Source organism: Artemia sp. Qi Xiang Cuo, chromosome 2 (genome assembly GCF_049724085.1).
Source record: "Artemia sp. Qi Xiang Cuo chromosome 2, ASM4972408v1, whole genome shotgun sequence".
Taxonomy (NCBI): domain Eukaryota; kingdom Metazoa; phylum Arthropoda; class Branchiopoda; order Anostraca; family Artemiidae; genus Artemia; species Artemia sp. Qi Xiang Cuo.
The window spans coordinates 12016313-12041318 of record NC_142795.1 but is presented as its reverse complement, the minus strand read 5'-3'; the positions used below and the strand labels follow the sequence as shown (position 1 = coordinate 12041318).

Below are 25006 nucleotides of genomic sequence, written 5' to 3'. Positions count from 1 at the left end.
TCTGTAACAATTATTTCTATAAAATAAAAAATAAGTTTTTTTTTAATTGAAAGTAAGGAGCGACATTAAAACTTAAAACGAACAGAAATTATTCCGTATGTGAAAGGGGCTGTCCCCTCCTCAACGCCTTGGTCTTTAGGCTAAAGTTTTGTATTGTTCTAAAAAATAGAGTTGTGAAAAAGAGTCAAACTTTAGCGTAAAGAGCGAGGCGCTGAGGAGGGGACAGCCCCTTTCATATACGGAATAATTTCTGTTCGTTTTAAGTTTTAATGTCGCTCCTTACTTTCAGTTAGAAAAACTTGTTTTTTTATTTAATTTCTGAACATTTTTAAATTAATGCAGGTTTTGATTTTGGCTCACCGTACATGAATAATTAAAACAAAATTTGCATATTAATTTTCCTCTTTTTGGCTAACTTGCTTTCTCGAAAGTTGTTTAATTTCATTTACGAACATTTTTATTAGTACTAAATATACCTAACTTACGAATTAACTTACGTAACAAACTTCTATATTCGTATATTTTTATTACGTATATTAGGAGGGTTCACCTCCCTAGTCAATACCTCGCTCTTTATGCTAAAGTTCGAATGTTTTTCCAATTCATTAAGAATGAACTTTTAATCACAAAGGCCATTAATTAGAATAAATAGCTGTTATGAAAGTGCTTAAAAAACCTTTAGCGTAAAGAGCGAGGTAATAACTAAGGGGTAAACCCAATCATATGCGTAATAGTTTCTGTTCGTTTTAAGTTTTGATGTTGAAAAGTTTTCAGTTGAAAACTTGTTTTTTTTTTATTTGATTTCTGATCGTGTTTTTAAATAATGCTGGAAAATCTGGCACCCCCTTTATAGCAATGTCCTTTCCCCCCAGAAAACTTCCTCCACGGAAAGATCTTCCCCATAAACCCCAAACTCCCCCCCCCCCCCACTACCAGCAAAAATTCTCCCTAAAAATATCTGCATACTTTCCATAACAACCAATGCTGTACGTAAACAATGAGCATAGTCCATAACCTTCAGACCTGCCCCCGGGGACTTTCGGGAGGTAAAACATCCTCAGAGACATTGCTATAATATTTTCAATTATGCTGAACAAAATGTCCATCTCAAAATGTGGGGCTGAGCTTAGGCAACAAATAGGTAGTATTTGGAAGATAAAGATGGCTTTAAACGGTTGTTTGCCTGTTATTTCAAGCAAATTAATGGTCCTATGTCAATTCTAAATTCTTCGTCAACCTTCTTAAGACCATAGGCTGGCGTGCCTTGTTTGCCTCTCACTCCAGGCAATCTAACGGTCCTATGTCAATTTTAAATTCTTGGTCCACATGCCTGAGACTCTAGGCAGGCGTGCCTTTCCAAAAACTAACAAACAAGTATGTGTCCAATAAGGTAGTCGAAATTACTCCACCGATTTACCCGTACCACACCCATTTAAACAATGATCTCTCAATTACTTGGACTATCTGTCTTGGCTTTTCTCTTTCTACAATTAGACATGTCTTGATGCAATCTACTGCAAAATGCTTGATAATTTCAAATCAAAAGAGGCCTCGACCAAGTCCGTTGATTTTGAATTGAAATTATCAAGTATTTTGCAGTAGGTTGCATCAAGACATGGCTAATTGTAGAAAGAGAAAAAGCCAAGACAGAAAAGCCAACGTGATGGCTATGAGAGCCTTTCCCAGAAACGACCTTAATTCTTTGAAAATATGATCTCTGGATTATAATCGTGAAAATCACAGATTGTTTTAGATCTAGATGGCATGGAAATCAGCATCAGTACACTCAGTTAAATTCAGCCGTTTCTTTTTTATAAGATCAAAGGGTTTTTAGTTCATACCATTAAAATGACAAACCCTATCCAAATCGGTTAAAATCACCCTTTTTAGGATACGAATTGGTTGTAGAAATACTTCTTCAGTGGCGGATCCAGGGGGCGCACACCCCCCCCCCCGAACGTAGTCGAAAGTAGTGTAATTTTCTTAATTGACGCAAGTTTGCGTAAATTAAACTTGCTCCTAACGCAAGTTTATCGGATCAACCTATTTTGCACCTCTCCCCTTAAAAAAAAATCCTTGATCCGCCCTTGTACTTCTTACTGTAAAAAAATTGATGAGGCAATTATTTTCTAGGTTATAAGGTATGAAAGAAATGGGCATTATGTAAATTACTGACTAGATAAAAACCAATTGGAAAAAGTGACCGGTAAGTTAGTAAAGTTTACTGCCCCACCCAAGTGTTTTGGCTAGTGAAATTCTGCATAGAGCTGGCACGTCACCAACATAGTGTCTACATCGACGACGATTTTCTTACCTTGCTTTGTTCCCTCAGTTGGATGACAATGCTGTTTGCCCATGGTGGTGTCACTATCATCAACAATCACAATTTTCTTTTGGTCCTTATGTAGAATACCTCCTATTTCCTAAAAGAAATTCCCTTAAAGTTTTTCTAAAGACATTGATAATTCAAAACTACACCATATCTTTCGGTTTTAAGAAGAAAGCCGTACACTCTTTTGGTGATTTTTCTGCTGATTTAGTGATTTTCTCAAGATTTTAATGGTTTTATTTTTGACCTCGTGGATACCCTACATATTGATTTTACCATCACAATATTATGTAGGAACGTGACACAATAATGAATTAATTCAGTAAATTTCTACAGGAGCTAGAAGAAAAAATTGCTCGGTTTCACGAACGGGAAGATTCAATTTTGTATGCAAGTTGCTTTGACGCCAATGCAGGTCTATTTGAAGTTCTACTGACGCCAGAAGACGCCGTCCTGTCAGACGAGCTCAACCATGCATCAATCATTGATGGTATTCGATTGTGCAAAGCAAAAAAGTTTCGATATAAGCACAAAGATATATCAGGTAAATACTTCCATCTCATCTATTTCTTGTTTTCTTACCACAGCAGAAACAGCCTTTTTGATATTTTATGTTGTTAGCCTAGATATGGAAAAAAGACCTAAGAAAGAGACAGAAATTCAAAAATTAAAGCTTTGCACCCGTACAAACATCCCTTTCACAAATACATTTGGGTATTTGTGTTTACATTCAGAGTTCAATAAGGTAACACCAAAATTGTATTGGATGTTATTGCCTGTCTGGATTTATTTCGGTGAAGTCATAATTTATTCCAAGTGAGTTGTTGACCTGAGTTAACTTTAAGAGGATTATAAATTGAATCGAGTTTGCTTTTAATTTGACCTATATTTAGATATTCATTAATTCAGTGTATTCTCTTGAATTAATACAGTGACTTTTTAATTTGTGTATCGATTGCAATAGCCATGAAAAGCACTGACGAAACGCCTGAACTTGTATATTCTCCAGTACTGAATTTTATTCAATGTAATTTGCTAAGCGGAATTGAGGAGGATATTATCAAAAAACATGGTACGGAGTTTTTTGACGTGAACATAGTCAAAGAAGCTAAAATTTTACTGTGGCAAATAAGTGCACCTGAGTCAGATTGCTCAGTACGTAAGGGGAACAATGCACTATCTAGTCATTTTAGTGACATTATTTCTCTGTTAAGATCTCTTGACAGTAGCGACACTTTTTTACTTATGTTTGTGCTAAAGCGACCTACTGAGGTGCCATATCTCCCTGCAAATGCTTATACTTCTCTACTCTCTAAGTTTTAAGAGCTACAACAAGTAGTTGTTGAAACGTCAGGGAAACTTGACAATTATCAGTTGAATTTTCTTCATCTAACCAAACCTACCCCATCAATTGACACTCATACGACAGTTATTGTCTCTAAAGGGCCTTCAGATCTGTCTGATCCAATTAAACGCAAATCTATTCTCGATCTAATAGCTGGGCATGAATTAGTTTGTAGCGTGAAACCTGTTAATGACAGACGGTATGTCAATATTGATAAATCTGCAACTGAAGATTTTTGTGCATCAGTTCAGAACTTTATTACCGGAGCAACAGTTAAAGTATGATCCAAGCGCTTTTTTGGGATTCTCAGAGGTTTCCCAGTTGATCTCGACCTTTCAGTTATTAATAGACTGCAAGGTATAAAAAGCGCAAATAGACTGGGCCAGACTATGTCAGTCAAGCTTGAATTTGAAGACTCCTTCACTCAGTCCACTTATTTCAAAGATGGAATTAACTGCACCTGATTAAGTGGTAAAAATCATGCTTCTTATAGTCTTTCCTGCCCAGTATCTAAGGAACTTATGTTGCGCTCCCCCATTTTGCAATGATTTTGGATTTTTCAATAATATCGTTTAATATTAATGGTACAAAGGATAAGGACTTCGTTATTGATGAGCTCTGCAATGATTTTGTTTTGGTCTGTCAACAGGAGCATCTTCTTACAGACTTTAGCATTAACGTTTTGCGTCGGAGCCCTCATCATAATGTGTTTTTTACTACTGCCAGAGCCACAAGAGGCCGCCCATCCGGTGGGCTAGCTTGTGTTTTTAAGCGCAATCCTAATTTGGTTTCGCCGGTGATTTTTTACTCGGATGAGTTTTTTTTTGGCTGTTCGTATGGGCACTACAGTTTTCATTAATTCTTATCTGCCTTATGATGATCGTTCTGCCAGATCGATGACTAGATATGCTAAAGCTTGCAACACGTTGAAGGTTTTAGTGGAAAAAAATTCTTTCTATTTCTCTAGATTATATGATCATTGTAGTTCAATACGGATATAAATTATTCGTCAGTGAGAAATGATTCGTTGTTAGATTGCCTTCCATCGTATCATATTATACCCAAAACTCATCCGTTTTCTTACATTCACCATTCAGGCAGTAAGAGCAATATTGATCACATTATTTGATCACCTAGTATTACTACATCAATAGTGTTTCTACATGCTGAAGAACAAGACTTAGACCATCTCCCTATTTCACTTACTCTTACGCTTAATATAAACCTTGCAAGTATTTGTAAAGTACCTCGGTCTTTAAAATGGTTTGAAAAAAGTAATTGGAAGAGAGCTGATGTCCCTCTCTATGCGTTTACACTAACAAACCTGCTGTCTGCTATACAAGTTCCCTATCATCCGCTCCAGTGTTTCTTACCAGTGAATTGCAAAAAGGACCTAGATTTCTATTAAAATCAAATAATTAAATGTCTAAAAGATGCCGAGGCAGATGCAGTGCCGCTGCAACGTATTAGATGTGGTACGCAAAAACCTATTTGGTCTTTACATCCTAATTTAAAAACTTTGAAAAATAAAGTAAAGTTTTGGTTAACAGTTTGGAATGAATGTGATAGACCGCCTTGTGAAATTGTATCTGACCTTAAGCGTAAGACGCGTAATGAATATAAAAAAATTCTTAAGTCAATGCGTTATCGTGGTATGGATTTTCCAGTGTCAAAGAGAGAAGGGCGAAAAGTTACTAATTCTGAGTCGATTAGAAGTGATGTGCCAAGTACTGATTGTCTTCCTGCATCTGCTCGGCATGGCCATTACTCGGCTATTTTTTCTAATGTTAATTACCGTGTGCATTCTTTGATTACTCATTCTCTTTCTGCTATTTTTAGGACTTCTTCCCCCCCCTATCTCAGCGTCTTTGTATTCCCATTTCTATTTCATCCGTAGTTCAAGCAATTAAGAAACTTAAATCAGATAATGTTGATAATAATGGTATATCTAGATTTCACCTTTTATTAGATTGCTCCCCCCTTATTGATCATCTGTATCTACTTTTCCAGATGTGTATTTGTACTTCTAGTGTACCGGAAATTTTTTGTGTGGTGCTGTTTCTTCAATTTTAAAGAGGGGAAATTCCCTTTTAATTTCCTCTTCTTACCGACCTATTACTGTCTCTTGCACTTTTAGTAAAGTTCTTGAGCATGTATTACTACCTTTTGTGACTAATAATATGCTTGAGAGAGATAACCAGTTTGGATTTAAGCCCGGAGTAGGTTGTCAGCATACACATCGTGCAATATCTTCTTTGCTCCTTGATAATTCTTCTAAGGGAAAGAGTATATATCTTTGTGCTTTAGATCTATCAAAAGCTTTTGATAGTGTATGTCATAGTCACTTTTTTCTGCTCTTCATCGTTGTGGTGTCAATCTATCGGTTATAATGCTTCTTTGTTACTGGTACTCTAATTCTTTTCTTCGGCTGAAATCGGCACCAGCTTCTATTATTAAAGTGAAATAGGTTTAAGGCAAGGTGGAGTTTTATCTCCGACCCTTTTTAAATTATGTATTTCAGGATTTCTGGCAAAGATATCATCTACCTATCTCTCTGGTTTTTCTGATGTTTCATACCTTGCCTATGCCGATGACCTGCTTCTTATAAGCCGTACTGAAACTGGTTTATCTAACAGGGTTTCTCGTGTTGATACTTCTTTTTCAGACAAAGGCCTTTCTCTTAATGTAGATAAATGTAAAATTTCTTTCTTTTAACAAAAATTCTAGTACTTCTCTTCGTTGTAGTGACTTCTCAGATAATAATATGAAAATTTAATTAGGATATGTTAAGATTGTTGCCAATAGATGTAAATATAATAAACTCGCGTTGGCCAAGCTCTACTCAACTTTTTGTGACCATTCAATTCTTTTTGCTTCTGGAATTTTTCCTCTTCTTAAGAAAAATGAGTCAAAAAGAATCCGGATCAATTATTTTAGATTTTGTAAATTTTTGTTGTTTCTTCCACCTTGGACTAAAAACCGGGTAATTATTAATAAATTTCTTGTTCCTGATACTACTGTAAAACTGGAAGCACTACAAAGATAACTTTCAAATGCCGCTTGTATCCGTTTTTCTCCGCACCATCACCTTATCAGGTTTTTTCAGTCGTAAGTTTTTTTTTCCTTAATTTGTTTGTTTGTTTTTCTTTCTTTGTCACTTCATATTTTTTAGTATTGTAAAGAGTGAGTAAAAATCAAATAATGATAATAATAATGACAGCTTGTGTCCATATTTCTGTATGTTATTGCTTATTAGATTCTGCAAGTTGTGAGTTTTTTTTTCTCTTCTTCTTTTCCCCCTCCTTTCATGTTATTTCTCTTTTGTTTTAGTTTTTTTTTAATTTTATGGGTTACTCTGTAACTGGTAATCTTTTATTTCTATATTGATTTGCGTTGCATTTTTGTGTGTTTTTCTTCTTGATACTCCACGTATTGTACCTCTGTATAGTGTGGGTTAGAAATAAATAATAATAATAATAATAATAATAATAATATCGCACACATCCTGCTAGCAATAAAACACCAGTAGTAGGAGGTTTCAGCATGATTTTATTAATACCTCCAGCAGGGTGCTTGAGATAGAAAAAAATAGAAGAAATAGCAGAAAAAATGTATCTAAACTAAGTTCTCTGGCCCAGGAAGTGTCACTCAAAAGCTGACATCTATATCTGGGTTCCCATAGCAGAATAATGAAGGCATCAAACATCTTGCTATTTTTCTTTAATTAATTAATTAATTAATAATCTTTAATTAATTAATTTTCAATTAATTTATATTTTTATTGTTATTATTATTATTTTTTTGCTCTGTGCTAGTTTTGTGTTTTATCTTGAAGAAAAATTAATTCACCTAGTTAGTTATTTTTGAGGCTTTGCACCTTCGTTACTACTTTTAATGATTAGGACTGCCCCTCCCCCCATTAATTTAAGCCTCCTAGGGACAGTCATCAGATAAGGGACTTTGTAGAGGCTTATGACCGTCCTTTTTTCGCACGAAATACGAGTCCTTACGTAAAACAATTTTACTTGTTTTAATTGTATACAAAATTTTATCTGACGAAAAAATGGAACGATAGCAGTCACAAAAAAGCTTCAAAAAGTGCAAAAACAAGCTAATATCGACTTACGACCTAAACCACTCAAAACCTTGAAAACAGGCTGCTTGAAACTCTTTTAATTTTGCTCAGATTTAGGAAAATAAAAAGGAGAAAAAACTTATTTAGCAAGAAAGCTTTGCTCTTCAAATATTTTCAGTTTAGAAATCCGCACTTCTAAGCTCTTTATCTCATTTCTGTGATTGCACCACCATAAAATGCTTTGTAGCACCAAAATCCAATTTTAGGAATGTAATCCGTGTAATGCTTTGTAGCACCATAAAATGCTTTGTAGCACCAAAATCCACTTCTGGAATGTAAAAGCTTGAAACCATAAATTATCTGCCACTGAAATCTCCTTGATCAGAAATCACTAAACTAGATTCAACCCCACTTAAATGTATTGACTGGCATGATCTGCAGATCCAAAGACTCAGCCTCACTCATAACTACTGAGACTTAAAAAAACTATTTTTTTTTTAGAAAAATCCAATAATTCCAAAACATAATATTTGCTAAATTTGCTAATTGATAATTTGCTATTTGCTAATATTTGCAAAAATTTGCTAATCGTTAATTCTAAAGATCTATTAGTAAAATGGATCTTTAAACTGTCATTATGTTGGTAGTATGTTTTTGTTGTGATTGCATTGAGTCGTTTTTTATTAGGTAAATAGAAAGTAAATAAAACTTTGCTATTTAAATATTCTCAGTTTAGATATTAACACTTCTAAGCTCTTTATCTCATTTCTGTGATTGCAGTTGGACATCACCAATTGGACTGTTGTATTAAACTGAACTAAATGTATTTAATATCCAGGTTGTACAAAACCACACAAACATATTAATGTCACTTGACCGGCAGCGACAGAAATAAAAAAAAACGCACAAGTATAAAAAAGGAAAGAAGACATAATGTATACTTATACAAGTGTTTACATACCAACCGAATTGTTGGGAGATCTCAAGACTTTATAGAAAATCTCACAATCGAAAATGGGATCTCAATATCCGCCGATAAATATTGATACTATTATTGTTACGAATCTCGCATGAACTTAAATGAGTGAAATGTGGAAAACTTTACGCTATTTTTTTCTTGATTTCCAAAAAAAATAAGCCGAGATACAAACAGCTCAAATTACAAATCTTGAACCGTATTAAATTTTCTGAAATTTTTTTTTCAAATGAAGATAAAGGTTAAAATTAAAACAGATAATTATGTGTGTTATGGGAACTTCCAAGACCTTGCCCCCCCCTCCACTTACGTTAAACATTCACTGTGAGTAGTAAAGCATTAATAGATATCAAAAATACATGAAAAAATACATGGAATTGCACAAGAATATGCACTACAGTATCACGTGGACATTTTAAAAAGTGACCTTTACCTAAAAAGTGGCCAAGCATGTTTTGAAACTATAGTCAAGGTTGTATAAGAGAATTAGACGGTTTTTTTTTTGTTTTTTTTGGCAATTGACAATTTTTTTCTGATAAGAAGTACCATTCATTGCGATCATAACTCTTTGGTGTGGATGACTTGAAAATACAATTTTAACGAGAAATGTCTGAAAAGTGCAAGGATGCTACAACCAGGATTGTTTGATTGACATTTGCAAAAAGGGATAAGGGTATTCGTAAATTGGACTTTATGACCAATCATATTTGAATAATAACGAAAAAAACAGAGCTAGATAACATTCGCGAATTGGATTGTATTAAGATGGAGAAAAAAAGGGATGGTCTTATGACTTGACCTAGCTTTACTTCTTCGATGTGTACTGTATAATACACAAGTGGTGTTTGAACAGTGTTGTCAATTTAAAATTGAGTTTAACGTTATACTATACTAAAAAGTTGATACTAAGAGAAATGTAGATGACAAGAAAAGAATTTTATTAACGGATAGCTTTACTTCTTCGATGTGTACTGTATAATACACAAGTGGTGTTTGAACAGTGTTGTCAATTTAAAATAGAGTTTAACGTTATACTAAAAAGTTGATACTAAGAGAGAAGTAGATGGAAAGAAAATAATTTTAACAATGAATAGCTTTACTTCTTCGATTTATACTGTATAATACACAAGTGGTGATTGAACAGTGTTGTACATTTGAAATAGAATTTAAAGTTTTACTAATAAGTTGATACTAAGAAAGATGTAGATGGAAAGAAAAGAATTTTATTGAGGGATAACTTTACTTCTTTGATGTGTACTGTATAATATACAAGTGGTGTTTGAACAGTGTTGTCAATTTAAAATAGAGTTTAACGTCATACTATACTAAAAAGTTGATACTAGGAGAGATGTAGATGGCAAGAAAAGAATTTTAATAACGGATAGCTTTACCTCTTCGATGTGTTCTGTATAATACACAAGTGGTGGGGTGATGGGAGCGGGGCGTCTTAGAGTACTTATAGTGCTGTACTGTGGGCGGAATTCCTAGCGAAAAACCCGTGTGGATGACTTGAAAATAAAATTTTTAACAAGAAATGGCTGAAAAGTGTTTCGGGGGAGATGGGTTGACGGCAGAAGGATAGGTTGTCTGAAACCTACAATTTGCGGTGGGTAGTGTGCTATTTCTGGCTTTTATGAGCTAGGTCTCCTAATATTTCGTAGGTATGTGTTGTCTGAAACTTATGATTTGGCGGTATGTAAATTACTATTTCGGGCTTTTCTGAGCTACATTTCTTAGTCTTTCGTTGGTGTGTGTTGTCTGAAATTTATGATTTGGGGTGTGTAGTTTGCTATTTTTGACTTTGCTGAGTTAGATTTCTTAGCTTTTCATTTTTTATTTTTTTGATATTTAATAATCAAAATGTTAAAATTAATTGATTTATTAAAGTTATTTTTTTATTTTTTTTTCTATGAGGTGTTAACTAGGATTGTTTTCCATATTATGGAGTAAGAATTGTCTTCTTAATATGTTTCTTTTTTTTAAATTTAATTCCCACCTCTTCTCCTCTCGGTGACTTTCATATTTTCTTTATCAATATCTCATAATTTATTTAATGTCACCTACTCTTTTCTTAAAAAAAACTTCTTAAAAAAAATCCATATGTTAAATATATATAAAATCTTAGCCTTTCATAGGTGTGTGTTGTCTGAAACCTACAATTTGGGGTGGGTAGTTTGCTATTTCTGGCTTTTATGAGCTAGGTCTCTTAGTATTTCGTAGGTGTGTGTTGTCTGAAACTTATGATTTGGGGGTATGTAAATTACTATTTCGGGCTTTTCTGAGCTAGATTTCTTAGTCTTTCGTTGGCGTGTGTTGTCTGGAACTTATGATTTGGGGTGTAGTTTGCTATTTTTGACTCTTCTGTGCTAGATTTCTTAGTCTTTCTTAGGTATTTGTTATCTGAAACTTATGATTTGGGATGCGCAGTTTGCCATTTTAGTGTTTTCCTAACCAAGTGTATTAGTATTTTGTTGGTGTGCGCTGGATAAAACTTCTAATTTTGAATATGTAAGTTTCTATTTTAGGCTTTTATAAGCTAGGTCTCATAGCATTTCGTAGGTGTGTATTGTCTGAAACCTATGATTTGGGGTGTGTAAATTACTATTGCGGGCTTTTCTGAGCTAGATTTCTTAGTCTTTCGTTGGTGTGTGCTGTCTGAAACTTATGATTTGGGGTTTGTAGTTTGCTATTTTTGACTTTGCTGAGTTAGATTTCTTAGCCTTTCATAGGTGTGTGTTGTCTGAAACTTATGATTTGGGATGTGTAGTTTGCTATTTTTGACTTTGCTGAGCTAGGTTTCTAAGTATTTCGTAGGTGTGTGTTGTCTGAAACTTATGATTGGAAATGTTTATTTTTTTATTCCTTGCTTTTATGAAGTGAGTCTTTTAATATATTATTGGTGGGTGCTGTGAGATTCTTACGATTTGAGGTGCTTAAATTTCAATTTTTGACATTTCTGAGCCAAAATGTCTTGGAATTCTGTCGGTGCGTGTTGACTAAAACTGTTGATTTGTAATGTTTAATTTGCTATTTCCGACTTATCGTGGACAGATTTCTTAGTATTTCGTAGTTGTGTGTTGTCTGAAACTTATGATTTGGGATGGTTAATTTGCTATTTCCGGCTTTTATTAGCTAGGTTTCTTAGTCTTTCGTAGGTATGTGTTGTCTGAAACCTATAAAAATAAACTATTTCCGTAAAATCTGAGCTAATAATGGTTTTTTACTGTAAACTATAGTTTTTTGTGTAAGAAAATTATGGAAAATACAATTCGTTGACTCATAGGTGAAACTTAAGTCCAGTTATGGATCGAAAAATAAACTATTTCTGTAAAATCTGAGCTAATAAGGGTTTTTGACCGTAAACTCTAGATTTTTTTAAGAAAATTATGGAAAATACAATTCTCTCGTTCAAATGTGAAACTGAAGTCCAGTTATAGATTGAAAAATAAACTATTTCTGTAAAATCTGAGCTAATAAGGGTTTTTGACCGTAAACTCTAGTTTTTTGTAAGAAGATTATGGAAAATACAATACTCTGGTTCAAATGTGAAACTTAAGTCTATTTTTGGATCGAAAAATAAAACTATTTCCGTAAAATCTGAGCTAAAAAGGCTTTTTGACCGTAAACTCTAGTTTCTTGTAAGAAAATTATGGAAAATACAATTCTCTAGTTCAAATGTGAAACTTAAGTCCAGTTTTCGATACTAATAATGATGAGGACTGATGGTTCTAATTCAATATTTTTTTCATAAGAACAAACTATTTTTTTTAAACTTCGAAATTATTCAACTTTTTTTATTTTTTTATTTTTTTTGTACGTATCTTAAAATGACAAAATATGCTTACGGCTCTTACAATTGTACTCTATGATTGCTCAGAGACACGATGTGGCTTTCCCACTGGTATTCTTTGTCTGGTCATCAACACTACCTAGTCAATTGCATGTAATAAATCAGTATTTTTTACGCAGTGGAACACATAAGTCATATCTTAAAAAAAAGAAGTTAAGATGGAACATTTTAATAAAATGTGTTCACATGATAATGTTATTGTAGTATTGAATGCTGACAAGGAGAAGTATTTAAACTATGAAACAAGTACAAGTGGTAGCACTATTGGAAATGTATGCATGCATTGTCATGACAGTAAGGAATTAAATTTCTTTGGAATACCGAAAAAATTTAACTCTTATGATGGCGGTTATGCGAGATTGAGATCTCCAGAGATGATTGCACCCAAAGAGAATGCCAACATAAAAATAATCGTTGATGATACACGACAACTCCTTGCTACTGTTACAGGTAACACATTACCTACTGATACATCCAATCGTCAGCTTTCGGGTATTAGCATTCAACGGAAGGTCAATAAAAAAAGGCCTACTCTTCTACTAATATCGTAAACCATATCTTGTCTACGTGCCGAAACTTTTACCTGTGTAAAAATAATGTGATAATAGACAGTGAAATTTCCAGAAAAATAAAAAGGGCATTGTCAGAAAATATCACTATGGATTATAAAGATGAATTGATGAAAAACAAAGCACCAGCAAACGTTACTGGCATTGATCAAACAGTCAATGAACCAAATAATACCAAAGACGAAAAGCATATTGAGCCTGTTGATGAGACACCAGTAAAAATTGTGTATGACTCAAAATGGAATAATGATTATTCTACTGATTACGAACTAAGAGAAGACAATAGCTACAATATCAAGAGAGAACATGGTGAACTATTTTATGGAACCGATTCAAAATGTCCAAAGTTCATCATTGATATTAATAATGTATCATAATATATTTTTGTATTAATATTCTACATAGCATTATTTCATTAAAAATATTACATTGTTATGTGTTCATTATTTATAGACTAAGCTAGCATATCAAACGTTTAGAATGTCTGTTAAAACATCGGAGATGTAAGAAAAGGAATTTGCATACATCTATTGTCAGACACATGGGTTAACATTGACAAAATCTAGGTATCAGAATGAATAAATTCTTTATCAACATCCATTGTTGGATATGTCATTATGTCATTATGAAAAAATTGTAAGTAAGTAAGTAAGTAAGTAAGTAACCAACTCTTTCTTGAATTCACCTCTTCGATACACAATACAGAAAATTTTATTCAGGAAATTATGATAAAAAAAATTGAACAAACTCTTTCTTAACATTCATTATCAATTGGAGTCAATTGCTAGACAGATAGCACAGCCACTTCACAAAATCTATTTTTATGATTTATGTATTTTCATGTAGATACTTTTGTTACACTTCTTTAGAAGTCTATAGAGCCATCCAGCGGCTGGCATGAATAATTTTATTTATCAGCTCCTACTATTAAGACCGTTAGCTAATGGTGTTAATCTACTCGCGTAAGGATGAATATTTTTTTTATCAACATCCTTTATCATATATATAAAAAAAAAATTAACAAAATCTAAATTTCAGAATGAGTAAATGCTTTCACAACATCCTTTATCGGATATGTCGGATAAAATTGACAAAATCTAAGCATCAGAGTGACTAAGTTCTATATCAGCACCCTTTTTCGGATACATAGGATAAAATTGACAAAATCTAAGTATCAGATTGATTAAATTCTATATCAACATCCATTTCTCAGGTACATGGGATAACATTGACAAAATCTAGGTATCAGAATGAATAAATTCTTTATCAACATCCGTTGTTGGATATGTCATTGTCATTATGAAAGAATTGTAAGTAAGTAAGTAAGTAAGTAACAAACTCTTTCTTGAATTCACCTCTTGGATACACAATACGGAAATTTAATTCAGGAAATTATGAAAAAAAATTAGTTTCACGAGAACCATCTTTTAGCGTGATTTAAGTTTATATGCAAAGTATTAAATGCAAATTCATTTTGATTTTGAAATTCGTTCATTTTTATAGAAACTGCAATAGTTTCACAAAAAACATCTTTCAAGGTGTTTCAAGTTGAAAAGAAAAGCATTGAATGAAAACTCAATTTTGATTTTGATGTTGGGTGAAAATTTTGTCATTTTTATAGAAACTGCAATATTTTGACAAGATCTATCTTTCAGCGCGTTTTAGCTTTAAATGAATAGTATTCAATGATAATTAAATTTTATTTTTATGTTGGATAAAATTCTATCCATTCTTATAGAAACGGCAATAGTTTTACGGAAAACATCTTCTGGTTTAATACATGCAATAAACTAGCTATTGTCGATAACCGGACAATTTTTTTTTGCTCTTTTTTATCACAAACAATTTTCAATGTGTGCAAGGCAGAGTGATTTGTTCATAAATTCCACTATTTAATGCCCCCTCTGGCGCGCGGGGCCCGCTGCGACGGGCCGGGAAGCGCCGCGGGGCCCGCTGCGGCGGGCCGGGAAGCACCACGGGCGGGGAAGTGGGGTCCCGCTGCGGCGGGCCGGGAAGCGCCACGGGGTCTGCTGCGGCGGGCCGGGGGGCGGGGTGGGCCGGAGGGGGGCCTTAAATAGTGGAAATTATGAAGAAATTGCTCTGCCTTGCACACATTGAAAATTGTTTGTGATAAAAAAGAGAAAAAAGAATTGTCCAGTCATGGACACTAGCTAGTTTATTGCATTTATTGAATCAGAAAATGTCTTCTGTAAAACTATTGCCGTTTTTATAAGAATGGATGGAATTTTATCCACCATAAAAATAAAGTTTAATTTTCATTGAATGCTATTCATTTAAACCTAAAACGCGATGAAAGATAGTTCTTGTGAAAATATTGCGGTTTCTATAAAAATGACTAAATTTTTACCCAACATCAAAATCAAAATGAGTTTCCATTCATTGCTTTTCTTCTAAACTTAAAACACGCTGAATGATGCTTCCTGTGAAACTATTGCAGTTTCTATAAAAATGAACGAATTTCAAAATCAAAATGAATTTGCACTTAATACTTTGCATATAAACTTAAAATACGCTAAAAGATGGTTCTCGCGAAACTATTTTTTTTTCATAATTTCCTCAATAAAATTTCCGTATTTTGTATTCAAGAGGTAAATTCAAGAAAGAGTTTGTTACTTACTTACTTACTTACTTACTTGCAAATTTTTCATATTGACATAACCATCAACCGTTGTTGATAAAGAATTTATTCATTCTGATATCTAGATTTCGTCAATTTTATCCCATGTGCCTGTGAAATAGATGTCGATATAGAATTTAATTAATCTGATACTTAGATTTTGTCAATTTTATCCTATGTATCCGAAAAAAGGATGCTGATATAGAACTTACTCACTCTGATACTTAGATTTTGTCTATTTTATCCGACATATTCGATAAAGGATGTTGTTAAAGCATTTACTCATTCTGAAATTTAGATTTTGTCAATTTTATTTGATGTATCTGACAAAGGATGTTGATAAAAAAAAATTATTCACTCTGACACTTAGATTCTGTCAATTTTATTCGACGTATCTGACAAAAGATGTTGATAAATAAAATTTATTCACTCTAACACTTAGATTTTGACAACTTTTTCCTAAGTTTCCGAGAAATGGATGTTGATATAGAATTTAATCACTCTTATACTTAGATTTTGTGAAATTGTTGTATTGTCTGTCTAGGAAGCGACTTCAATCGATAATGAATGTTAATAAAGAATTTGTTCAATTTTTTTTTCATAATTTCCTGAATGAAATTTCTGTATTGTGTATCCAAGAGATGAATTAAAGAAAGAGTTTGTTACTTACTTACTTACTTACAATTTTTTCATAATGACATAATGACATATCCAGCAATGGATGTTGATAAAGAATTTATTCATTCTGATACCTAGATTTTGTCAATGTTATCCCATGTGTCTGACAATAGATGCATGCAAATTCCTTTTCTTACATCTCCAATATTTTAACAGACATTCTAAACGTTTCATATGCTAGCATACGCTAAAAATAATGAGCACATAACAATGTAATATTTTTAATGAAATAATGCTATGTAGAATATTAATACAAAACTATATTATGATACATTATTAATATCAATGATTAACTTAGGACATTTTGAATCTGTTCCATAAAATAGTTCACCATGTTCTCTCTTGATATTGTAGCTATTGTCTTCTCTTGGTTCGTAATCAGTAGAATAATCATTATTCCATTCTGAGTCATACACAATTTTTACTGGTGTCTCATCAACAGGCTCAATATTCTTTTCGTCTTTGGTATTATTTGGTTCATTGACTTTTTGATCAATGCCAGTAACGTTTGCTGGTGCTTTGTTTTTCATCAATTCATCTTTATAATCCATAGTGATATTTTCTGACAATGCCCTTTTTATTTTTCTGGAAATTTCACTGTCTATTATCACATTATTTTTACAGAGGTAACAGTTTCGGCACGTAGAGAAGATATGGTTTACGATATTAGTAGAAGAGTAGGCCTTTCTTTTATTGACCTTCCGTTGAATGTTAATACCCAAAAGCTGACGATTGGATGTATCAGCAGGTAATGTGTTACCTGTAACAGTAGCAAGGAGTTTTCCTCTATCATCAACGATTATTTTTATGTTGGCATTCTCTTTGAGCACAATCATCTCTGGAGATCTCAATCTCGCATAAACACCAACATAAGAGTTGAATTTTTTCGGTATTCCAAAGAAATTTAATTCCTTACTGTCATGACAATGCATGTATACATTTCCAATAGTGCTACCACTTGTACTTGTTTCATAGTTTAAATACTTCTCCTTGTCGGCATTCAATGCTACAATAATCTTGTTATGTGAACACACATTATTAAAATGCTCCATCTTTACTTTTTTTAAGATATGACTTATGTGTTTATCGTTCCAGTGCGTAAAAAATACTGACTTAATACATGCAATAGACTAGGAAGTGTCGATAACCAGACATAGAATACCAGTGGGAAAGCCACATCGTGTCTCTGACCAATCACAGAGTGCAATTGTTAGAGCCGTAAGCATATTTTGTCATTTTAAGATACGTACAAAAAAAAATAAAGTTGAATAATTTCGAAGTTAAAAAAAAAGAATAGTATGTTTATATGAAAAAAATATCGAATTAGAACCATCAGTCCTCATCATTATGAGTAACCAAAACTGGACTTAAGTTTCACATTTGAACTAGAGAATTGTATTTTCCAGAATTTTCTTACACGAAACTAGAGTTTACAGTAAAAAACCCTTATTAGCTTAGATTTTACGGAAATAGTTTTATTTTTCGATCCAAAAATAGATTTAAGTTTCACATTTGAACCAGAGAATTGTATTTTCCATAATTTTCTTACAAAAAACTAGAGTTTGCGGTCAAAAACCCTTAATAGCTCAGATTTTACAGAAATATTCACAGATTTTATAGAGTTTTTCGGTCCATAACTGGACTTAAGTTTCACATTTGAACGAGAGAATTGTATTTTCCATAATTTTCTTACAAAAAACTAGAGTTTGCAGTAAAAAACCCTTATTAGCTCAAATTTTACAGAAATAGTTTATTTTTCGATCCATAACTGGACTTAAGTTTCACCTATGAGTCAACGAATTGTATTTTCCATAATTTTATTACACAAAAAACTATAGTTTACGGTCAAAAACCATTATTAGCTCAGATTTTACGGAAATAGTTATATCTTTTTATGTGAACACACTTTATTAAAATGCTCCATCTTCACTTTTTTTTAAGATATGACTTGTGTGTTTATCGTTCCACTGCGTAAAAAATACTGATTTAATACATGCAATAGACTAGGTAGTGTCGATAACCAGACAAAGAATACCAGTGGGAAAGCCACATCGTGTCTCTGACCAATCATAGAGTACAATTGTTAGAGCCGTAAGCATATTTTGTCATTTTAAGATACGTAAAAAAAAAAAAAGTTGAATAATTTTAAAGTTTAAAAAAATAGTTTGTTTTTATGAAAAAAAAATTGAATTAGAACCATCAACCCTCATTATTTTGAGTATCCAAAACTGGACTTAAGTTCCACATTTGAACCAGAAAATTGTATTTTTCACAATTTTTTTTACAAGAAACTAGTGTTTACGGTCAAAAACCCTTTTTAGCTCAGATTTTACGGAAATAGGTTTATTTTTCGATCCAAAAATAGACTTAAGTTTCACATTTGAACCAGAGAATTGTATTTTCCATAATCTTCTTACAAAAAACTAGAGTTTACGGTCAAAAACCCTTATTAGCTCAGATTTTACAGAAATAGTTTATTTTTCGATCCATAACTGGACTTAAGTTTCACATTTGAACGAGAAAATTGTATTTTCCATAATTTTCTTACAAAAAACCAGAGTTTACGGTCAAAAACCCTTATTAGATCAGATTTTACAGAAATAGTTTATTTTTCGATCCATAACTGGACTTAAGTTTCACATTTGAATGAGAGAATTGTATTTTCCATAATTTTCTTACAAAAAACTAGAGTTAACGGTCAAAAACCCTTATTAGCTCAGATTTTACGGAAATAGTTTATTTCTATAGGTTTCAGACAACACATACCTACGAAAGACTAAGAAACCTAGCTAATAAAAGCCGGAAATAGCAAATTAACCATCCCAAATCATAAGTTTCAGACAACACACACCTACGAAATACTAAGAAAGCTGGCTACGAAAAGTCGGAAGTAGCAAATTACACACCCCAAATCATAAGTTTCAGACAAAACACACCTACGAAATACTAAGAAACCTTAGCTCAGAAAAGCCCGAAATAGTAATTTACATACCCCAAATCATAAGTTTCAGACAACACACACCTACAAAAACACTAAGATACCTAGCTTATAAAAGCCGGAAATAGCAAATTAAACATCACAAACCATAAGTTTCAGACAACAAACACCTACGAAATACTAAGAAACCTAGCTCAGCAAAGTCAAAAATAGCAAATTACACACCCCAAATCATAAGTTTCAGACAAAACACACCTACTAAAGACTAAGAAACCTTAGCTAAAAAAAGCCCAAAATAGTAATTTACATACCCCAAATCATAAGTTTCAGACAACACACACCTACGAAATACTAAGAAACCTAGCTCAGAAAAGTCAAAAATAGCAAACTATACATCCCAAATCATAAGTTTCAGACAACACACACCTATGAAAAGCTAAGAAATCTAACTCAGCAAAGTCAAAAATAGCAAACTACACACCCCAAATCATGAGTTTCAGACAACACACACCAACGAAAGACTAAGAAACCTAGCTCAGAAAAGCCCGAAATAGTAATTTACATACCCCAAATCATAAGTTTCACACAACACACACCTAGGAAATACTAGGAGACCTAGCTAATAAGAGCCAGAAATAGCAAACTACCCACCCTAAATTGTAGGTTTCAGATAACACACATCTATTAAAGGCTCAGAAATCTAACTCAGCAAAGTCCAAAATAGCAAACTACGCACCCCAAATCAAAAGTTTCAGGCAACACGCACCAACGGAAGACTAAAAAATCTAGCTCAGAAAAGCCCGAAATAGTAATTTACATACCCCCAAATCATAAGTTTCAGACAACACACACCTACGAAATACTAGGAGACCTAGCTCATAAAAGCCAGATAGCAAACTACTTACCCCAAATTGTAGGTTTCAGACAACACAGACCTATCCTTCTGCCATCAACCCATCTCCCCTAAAACACTTTTCAGCCATTTCTTGTTAAAAATTTTATTTTCAAGTCATCCACACGGGTTTTTCGCTAGGAATTCGGCCCACAGTACAGCACTATAAGTTTTCTAAGACGCCCCGCTCCCATCACCCCACCACTTGTGTATTATACAGAACACATCGAAGAGGTAAAGCTATCCGTTATTAATATTCTTTTCTTGCCATCTACATCTCTCTTAGTATCGACTTTTTAGTATAGTATAACGTTAAACTCTATTTCCAATTGACAAAACTGTTCAAACACCATTTGTGTATTATCCAGTACACATCGAAGAAGTAAATTTATTTATTTATTTATTTGATTTTTAACCCACTGTACAATAAATGTAAAATAGTGGAGTAAAACAAACCCAAAAAAAAGAAAAAGAACAACGACAGTCTAACCACAAATATAATCACTAATAAAAAAAACGGATAAGACTGTGATGTGGGCCCATTCGAATACTAGCATCCTGACTGATCTTCGCTTGCACCGTTTCAAGCGAGGATAGAATTTCTGTTGCACCATAACGACCAACAAGGCGCCTATTGCGCACAGCAAGCGGCAAATACAATAGGAACTTACAGTATCTAAAATAATTAACCTTCATTTGTTTCAGATCATGCTTAGTAAAAAGCGGATACAGCCCAGAAGCGGATAAAATCGCATGGTCACAGAAACTACAGTAGAGCTTAGCAAGACCATGCCTATTAAAACGTCCACGGTTTGCAACTATTTTCGCATAACCAGCTTTAAGCTTATCCTTCGAATCACAAACAAATTTACGCCGGATGCTTCCTACGGACTCACATATAGAAATACCAAGCCATTTGATAACAGGGACACTAGGTAGCATAAAGGTGATGCAAGCAAGGGGAGTAGCAGGGGGATTAACAGCGTTAAAAAGTAAATATTCACATTTCGAAGTATTTAATGATAGGCCTATTTCACTAAGCATAGATCCAACCATGCTAAAATTCCGTTCACGCCTCCTTTTGGAACGACTAATCTGGAGGGAGTCATCAGCATATGCTAAATAAGACACTTCCTAAAAGCCAAAAAAAACAACTGGAGGGAATCTTATTAATCACACTCGAAATACAAGCATTAAAAATATGAGGCGAAAGAACTCCTCCTTGCCTAATCCCGCATTTAACAGGGATATTTCCAAAAGCACATCCATTCGATTTCAATCTAACATATGAATTCGAATACCAAAAACGTAGCAGAGAAAAAATCGATGGGTTTATACCAAGCTGATGTAAAGAATAAAAAGCCTGAGGGTGCACAACACTGTCGAAAGCTTTAGATATGTCTAAAGCACATATATGTAATGATTGACCTTTCGTTTGTGCATCCTTAAAAAGGAGAGCAAGCACCCGATGTGCATGTTGACAAGAAATCCCCTTTCTAAATCTAAACTGATTAGCATCATAGTTCACAAAATCAATAATATAAGGAAGAAGCACATATTCAAAAAGTTTGCTAATATTGCAGGTGACAGTAATAGGCCTATAAGAATCACATTTATTTACATCTTTTCCTCTCTTTACAATTGAGGTAACAGTACCACATAGGAAACTATCAGGCACTAAAGAAGAGCAAAGACACATTTGAAAAAGTAGCTGCAAATGTTTTACTAGTTCCCGAGAATCTTTCCGTAAATGAAAAACACTTATACCATCAATATCAATAGACTGAGACTTCAGCCGCCTGATCGAATCAGTAATTATATCAGCTGACACAGGAGGGACTTGCTTTTGTTGCATTTTCTCGGGAAGGCACTTAGCAAGGAGTTGGGAATATCGGCTATGTACAGCGAAATTAACACGGGGAAAAATATTAGAATAATGTTGGATCCAAGCTGATTGCGGAATATTATCACTCTTATAATCAGTAAACTTAGAAGAATTCGTCACAAACTTCCACTCTTTCGAACTGTTTGGAAAATTAACTCCAGCTTCACGGACAGACCGCAGTTGTCTTTTATAAGCCGTTTTCGTTTTACGTTTAATATCAAAAACAGTACCACGAGAGGGACGCCCACAAGCAATCCAAATACGTAACCATAGCTTGGCCTGATTTTTCACTTTTTTCAAAAGAGGGTCATAATTCCAAACAAACTTTCGCGTGTTGGACCGAATACGTTCAATTGGGACAGCTACTTGTTCGGTTTATTTCAAACATAAAATGATTTGATGATAATACGTATTCAATTGCAAACGAGCACTGGGTGAGGTAACTCCACAACAGAGGAGGTTATAAGGCATATTAACGGTACTCAGCAGGCTTGCAAGCGTGGCCACATATAGAGGCCAATCACAACGATTCCAATTTTGCCGTTGAAACTACTTTTTTTCTACGGATTGGGAAGCATTTATTACTAGTTTAGATGTGACTGAGACACACAGAGATATGGGTATGTGGTCATAATATCTTTCATCTTCATCAACGTGGACAGTTGAAGTTATAGCACCAGCAGAACATACACAGTGGTCAAGGTTAGACCGGGAGCCACTGGCATGTATGTAAGTAAATGGAAGATCTTTTGTCAGAATCCGGAAAACAAGGGGGAGGCACTCGAGCAGTGAATCGGATCGAAGGGAGGACATTGTCATGTCACAGTTCAAGTCACCCATTAGTAGCCAATCATAACCAAGTTTCTCAATACCCGATACCAAATTTTTCAATTTTTTACACGCTTTAACAAAATGGGTGAATGACGCAAGATTGTTGTTATTATGTGGCAAATAAAAATTTACTAGTACAAGATCACCAATCCTGACGGCTAAATAAATATCATCAGATCCGTAGCACTGTGGGGAAAGGGAAGAGAGTTTCCGATTCAGCACGCAAGCCAACCCACCGGAGCGACAAACACGAGTTCTTCGGGCATTTGTAGAAAAAACAATGTGGCCGGGGCTACGTCTAAGGAAATTTACGCTCACAGCCGGCACTAAATGTTCTTGAAAAAGGACTACATCAAATGTATCAAGAAGATTATCAATACAAATGTCCTTATCTTTGGTCCCATTAATATTAAAAGAACAAATAGAGATAGGCAAAGATATCATTTGGCAATACCTTTGGTAGCAATAGCACGCAACTTGGGACATCGCAAACTATATGACACATGGTCTCCACCACAGTTAGCGCATTTAGGGGACAACTGACAGGGAGAGTCCTTTGATGATTCGTGGGGATCGGAGCATCGGGAGCATTTCACAACTGGGCTTCTGCAATTGGCAACTACGTGGTCAGGAGAACGGCATCTATGGCAACAACGCGGGATCTGAAAATACTCAAAAACGCGCAAAAATTCATAATCAACTTTCAATCCAGTTTTAATGGCATTGATCTTAGTTGCAGCATCTACAAACGAAATTCTGAGTGAATGGGAAGTTCCAAGCCTTGTTACGTCAGACACTCCAGGGTATTCAGTAAGGCGAGAGATATCGTAATCAGTGCCTATACCCTTTAATAGACCAAAATATTTCTTTTCGATAAGTTTGGCTTTAGATTTCGCTAAAACTGAGGGCACAGCCTTGCAAAAATCATTTATGGCCAAATTATCGATTCTTACAACAAGGTTATCGTTAGACGACTGTATGCTGCTAATTGCCTCATGACAGGAGATCTTTTCAATTACCTCTGTACGTTTTGCTGGGTTATTCAAAGCCTTAGGCCCATTCGAGATAACAATTGTGGCTAGATTATCATTCGCGGGGACAGTAGGTAATGCCGGGAAATTCATATCATAATTTTTGAGCTTAGAATCAATAACATCTAGAGTTCGGCCAATATTATTAATCTTGGTAGCTAAGCATGAATATGCTACAGCCTGTATGGTAGGAACTTCGGTTGGAAGTCGGATCACATAAATAGGAATAGTTATGTTCTCAGAATCACATTTCCGGATTAAATCAATCATATCTCTGATATTGTTTGTAATTGCTTTATTGCCAACGCGCTTAGGACAGCAGTCATCTGGAATTGTAGCTGAATAAAGTTCAATCTTTGCAGTTGAAACAGCCGAATTCTCGAAAACATCAACCGCATGACTCACGATAATATCGTCGTCAATTCCCGCTTCAAAATTCACTTGGATAAAGTTCAAAACAGGCGAATAAACATACCTGTCATTATCGCTTGCAGCAGTCATAGTCCGCTTTAAACCGGTTTATCTAGGCAGGCAATTCACATCACGTCTTGTCTTGGCAAGAGCTAAATGAATACTGAAAAATTATTATTAAAATTCTTTTCTTTCCATCTACATCTCTCTTAGTATCAACTTTTTAGTATAACGCTAAACTCTATTTTAAATTGACAACACTGTTCAAACACCACTTGTGTATTATACAGTACACATCGAAGAATTAAAGCTATCCGTTAATAAAATTCTTTTATTGCCATCTACATCTCTCTTAGTATAAACTTTTTAGTATAGTATAACGTTAAACTCAATTTTAAATTGACAACACTGTTCAAACACCACTTATGTATTATACAGTACACATCGAAGAAGTAAAGCTAGGTCAAGTCATAAGACCACCCCTTTTTTTCTCCATCTTCATACGATTCAATTCGCGAATGTTATCTAGCTCTGTTTTTTACCCTATTATTCAAATAA

The 25006-nt window shown here is 34.0% G+C and overlaps 1 protein-coding gene across 1 annotated transcript in view; it reads left to right on the top strand.

Moving 5' to 3' along the window:
• Gcat (Glycine C-acetyltransferase) overlaps positions 1-25006 on the top strand; it is a 121450-nt gene that overhangs the window by 63758 nt on the left and 32686 nt on the right. Inside the window, exon 5 of the mRNA XM_089107981.1 lies at positions 2666-2873. Within this exon, the coding sequence (XP_088964107.1) occupies positions 2666-2873 (208 nt within the window). The remainder of the gene's footprint in view (positions 1-2665; positions 2874-25006) is intronic.